This window comes from Lolium rigidum, chromosome 2 (assembly GCF_022539505.1).
Source record: "Lolium rigidum isolate FL_2022 chromosome 2, APGP_CSIRO_Lrig_0.1, whole genome shotgun sequence".
Lineage (NCBI taxonomy): Eukaryota > Viridiplantae > Streptophyta > Magnoliopsida > Poales > Poaceae > Lolium > Lolium rigidum.
In genome coordinates, this window is record NC_061509.1 from 57095761 (window position 1) to 57100983 (window position 5223).

At 39.5% G+C, this 5223-nt stretch overlaps 1 protein-coding gene across 2 annotated transcripts; it reads left to right on the forward strand.

Annotated features, from left to right (window-relative positions):
- Nucleotides 1-220: 220 nt before the first annotated feature.
- On the forward strand, nt 221-4166 carry LOC124686521. Of its 2 annotated transcripts, none has more exons than XM_047220449.1 (7): nt 221-313; nt 454-516; nt 1306-1372; nt 2206-2639; nt 2713-2899; nt 2990-3055; nt 3961-4166. In XM_047220449.1, the coding sequence occupies exons 3-6, from the start codon at nt 1361-1363 to the stop codon at nt 3053-3055; spliced, it is 699 nt and encodes a 232-aa protein (XP_047076405.1). In that variant the 5' UTR covers nt 221-313; nt 454-516; nt 1306-1360; the 3' UTR covers nt 3961-4166. The 2 variants fall into 2 exon arrangements, with proteins under 2 accessions (XP_047076405.1, XP_047076406.1); XM_047220450.1 differs by having other exon boundaries at nt 293-343.
- The last annotated feature ends 1057 nt before the right edge of the window (nt 4167-5223 follow it).

Sequence of the window (5223 nt, forward strand, 5' to 3'; positions counted from 1 at the left end):
GTCCGCGGTCCCCCAAACCTCATTTGGGGGACGCGACTGGAGATGCTCTTAAATATCGTGGTGTGCAACATTTTGGTGCGAGGTAGGCTTCCAAACAGACGAATTTTAGGCACTAGGTAGGAAGGACACATTGTTGGCAACAGTCAGGGCCGATAGTGTTTACCCAAAGAAAACACGCATTTCGCCTTTCCGTGACATCTTACTGTATTCTGCATCCGAACTGTCCTCCCATCTCTCCATCGGGCGGCGGCAGATTCGCATCGGGACGAGGCGGCGGCGAGCGGGCTGGTGGCGGCAGGGAAAAGAGCAAGCGGTGCATCCTCTCTCTCTCTCTCTCTTGGCGGTCTCTCCTCTGTCCTCTCTCGGCCTCGGCCCCGCCCCGCCCCCTTGGGTCTCCTCTCTCTCCGCTTTAACCCCCCCCCCCCCCCCCCCCCCCCACACACTGTTCTGCAGGTAGCACGGCAAGCGAGATCGAGCCGGCGACAGCAGTCAACGATTATTCTCTCTGAAAAACAGGTATAACGATTATTCTCTCTGAAAACAGGTATAACCGATTAATTTTGTGAATCGGTAATACCATTTAGGGCTACAATTGTTTTTCGTGCTGAACTCTGTAGTCTCTATCGTGTACTAGTTGTTTGCTGCATCGACCTCCCAATGAATTATGTTCGGCTTCTGTTCTGTTCGGGATCAATCGTTCAAACGTCTCAATACTACTTGCATGCCAACTGAATCCTTGTCTTCAGTTTTCTGATTATTTCCCGTGTTTGCTCATTTTTGAACCTGAATCCAAACACGTCCTTCTCCTTGTAATTACCTGTGGCATGTATCTTGTTAGAATCAATCTTTCCTGTTAAAAAAACTTTCACATCCTTGTAAAGCACTCATTACTTATCTTCAGGAAGTAACTACAAAATGATTATGTTTATTAGTTATCTGTGAAATAGTAATTAATATAATTATGCTTCAGGATACGTGTAATAAAATATACAGACATTACCCCCTGCGGTTTCTTGTATTGCATTGCAAGCACTATCTCAAAGTTTCCACTTTAAGCTTTCTACTGAAGTTACCATCCAGAATGCACTGATAACTTCAACTTAGTGCTTGTGCACCTACATTAATACTTTGATAAAGATAATTACTTATAGATATAATTTTACTTCTGTATATTTGCCACTTCCTGTTTTTCTGCTTCTGCACATCTTATATTCATGCCGGCAAATAGTAATCAAACATTTTTATTTATGCAAGAAGCCAATCGGATATCTACATTTGTTTTTTTAACTTATGTTCTGTTTATAGCTACGAAGGTCCTCGCCACCAATCCCTATTTCTCTGGTCTGTGACGTGTTTGTTCATGGCTACAAAGGTATACCTCAAAAACTCATTATGTGTTGTTTATGAAGCCATGATGCCATGAAAGGAAATTCAAATGAATAGATCTGTAGTGCCATCTTGCTTAAACCAAGCATTGATGGGTGCGATAGGGACTTACAACAATACACATCTCAGAAAGCATAGAATGATTGGTTAGGTTGATTCCTCTTGTTTAAATGCTTTGCCTCTACATGCATTTAATTTCACCACGTCCTTTGGTTTGGTTAATGCTAGAAAAATATTGCATGTGAGTTGCTGCAGGATTTTGTAAATTTGTTTGAGTGTTCGTTCATAAAAAAGGCCACTTTAACTTTGTGAACTTTAATTTCTACCTGGATATAAATATTGCAATGTAATGCCTAGGGGAGTTTTGCTCTTTCCTTATTTATGAAAATACAAAAAAACCTTTCTAAAAGGTAAATGATTGAGTGTGACTGCGTGAAAATCGTGATGCATTCTTCTTACATAATCTGAAATGTGAAGAAGAAATGACACTCTCGATAGAGAAGGTGAACAGAGTTTGCGTAGTTTGGTTCAGATGGCAGTATAATTGTGTAGATTGGGTGGCCCAGGCTCTCAGGCTGATGAAAAGGTAATGCCCAAATGGAATATCAGCTTTGAACAAGGTAGAGAATCTGGACTGTCTAATATCTGATCTTATGGTCCAGATTAATTGGGATAATGCGGAAGGCTGCATGTGCACTCTGAAATGCTTGTTTATGGCCTTTGTCTAATAATAATTATAGATTACTGCTTATAAAAATTTCAAAGGATAAGAAAGCTTAATGAATTTACCTGTACGATTTCTTTTCATTATCATAACAGGAAGACTTTGACAACCTTCATAACATGGTTCGGAGATATGTTGTCAAAATACGAAGTAGCGGAGCAATCCGTGGAAGAGGCTGGAGCGTAGTTACCCCTGGCATAGTCTTCTTAAAGGAGGATAGCTTCTGCTACATTGTAGCACATGCAAATACGTTTTCCCATGGCCATGATTGTGACCCTCAACCTCGTTATGAAGTTGTGTTTCCTGATAGCAACAGAACAACAATTGAGTTTCAAAAAGCAGATGTACAATTCTGCCGTTACATAGCTGCTTTTCTCATTGTCAATGTCCATCTTGAAAATGACATGGTGCAAGCAGTGCCGTTCAGTTCATTTGGGCTTGAAGCTGAAGAAGCGGTGTACACGCTCTGCTTAGATCCTTCGGAAACAACTATTCCTAAGCCAAGCTATTTATCTCCGGGGTTGATAAAGTAAGGTTTCTAATTTCTGTATGAAACAAGGTAGCACTCTCTTGTCTTCAATCTAAATATAAGATCAATTCAGTGTTGTAGGAGGCAGATATTTCACTCAAGATTGTCGACCTGAGAACTTCACTTCATGGGGATCACCTGTTTTCGATGATGAGGGCCATCTTGTTGGTATCTGTTTTGCACATTGCTCAGTTCTCCTTGCCTTAGATGTGTTGGGTATCTCACTTGTGCTTAATGAGCTGCATGGCACTTCACAAAAGGTTCATTTGTTATAATTAATCATTAAATAAAAATTGTCTTACCCCTTGGTCTTATTTCTTTTCTACTTTCTCCATGTTCTCTTTTTGCAGCCTATTCATGATATACTAGACTACATCAAAGTGAAGGCCCACAAATTGATGATTAATCTGTCCTAGGTGAGTAATTGGAGCTGTGGCATACATTTTGTTTACTATTTCTTATTGCATTATGTTTAAAGATAATACATAACGGATGCTGAAATTTGTTGTTTTTGTGTTTGTTTACGAAGGAGAGTGAGGATAATAATGAATTGTAGGTTTGAGTTTATATTTAGTACTCCCTCCATCCATAAAAAGAGGTCTCAACTTTCTTAAATTTGCATGTATCTACACACTAAAACACGTCTAGATATATGCATGTTTTGATAAAGTTGAGACATCCTTTTATGGACAGAGGTAGTAGTGAAGGTTCAGAATTTGTATGTTTTGAACTAGTTGTCAAAACTTAGTGCTGGGTATAAGCCAATTACATGCTTCGAGAAAAACTTTTATCATTAATTTGGTCAACAAAATATGAAATATATGCCAGAAAAATTATACCATTGGAAACTTTATCTGAATACGAATCCAATGGCATAATTTTTATGACATATATGTTTTATTTTGGTGACCAAATTAATGGTCAAAGTTTTTACCGAAAGATGGAATGAGCTTATAAACTGGTATAGATGGAGTAACAGATTGTGGATTATACCCGAAGCAGCATCTATGTTCATAGTATTAGCGCGCTGAGCCATTGTCAGCTATCTCTTCTATGTTTTTGTCGTTGCAGCACGTATCACAGTTCAGGGATTATGCTTTGGCTGTGAAATGCGAAGTATTGTATTATGAATAACTAAGCCTCTAGTATAAACTGTTTATTCAATAACTGTCCACTCCCTCACAAGTCTTTCAGTCCCCTTTTCAACTATTCTTTATCAATTTATTACTCTGTTCATTATATCTGCAGTGAGCGGCAAAAGTATATGTATGAAATAATATGGCCTTTTTTGACAACAAAATATTGTCTTGCCAAAATGCAGGCAATCTACAAGGTCTGAAACGCGGAGGACCATTCATGGACGGAAGCCCCTGCAACAGCTTAAACATATATTATCCAATTACACATAGTTTTCTCCGTTGGAATGTTTTTTTACTGTACTACTTAGAATATTTGAAATTGGTGCCCATCTTTTAAACTGAATGTTGGAACCTGTTTCGGAGTAAGTTTATTACGTGTCAGGGTAGATATGAGTGCTGTGTCAGGGTAGATATGTATGTTGGAGCAGGGACGGCATTGATGCTTTATTCAATGCATGCTACGTACTCCCTCCGTCCCAGTTCGCAAGGCAAATTCCCAAAAAATATTTGTCCCAAAATCCCTCACCTCCTAGGCACATTTTGCATTTAATGTGGAAGTAAACTAATTCATTTTTACATGTAAACACTCATCTTTTCATCTCCCACCACGCACTAGTACTCCATGCATATGAAACCACCGCGCACTAGTACTCCATGCATGTGAAAGGGTTTCAGTTTTTGCATGTTGTGTGTGAAATTTAGAGCCAATGAGAATTCACCTTGGGCCAAGATATTTGAAAACTTTGCCTTGCGAACTGGGACGGAGGGAGTAGTAAACTTAAACATACTCCTGCTGTTGAAATTATGGATTCCGGACTAATGGATTACAGTTTGATCCTGAGGTTAACTCGAACAGCCGCGTTATCGCTCCGCGCGGTAAAAACATGAAAAATTGCACGCAGAAGTAGAGGTTTACCAGCCGTCCCGATAATGCAGTGGGCCAGCCAGTATTTCACCTTGCACATCAAATCGAACATATGAAACAAGATCAACGTTCATCTTGCACATCAAATAAAAAGATTTAATTGTAGACTAAACATAGGTAATTTGGTAAAACCATCACATGTCCAAAAGCAATGCATACTCCAGACAACAAAGTTCAATCCATCCAAAACCATCTCATAAAACAAAATGAGACAACTAGAGCATTCAAGCGTCATCTTCATCTTGTCCATCACCATCTTGGGCAACTTCTTCTTCACTGACGACTTTGGTGTTATTAGCCGGAGATTCTTCATGCCCATCATTCGGATGAGGCATTGAAGTAACCATAGAAGCCATGAATCCACCGGTGGAGGTCCCATACATCCAAAGCCTCCGCTTTTCTTCATTATGTAGCTCCGCCCAACAATGGTGCAACACAAAAGATCTCCCTTCAACATATTTGTCCTTCTTGTTCTTCTTTGGATCTCCTTTGAATATGGTTGATGCAATATTAGCCTAGA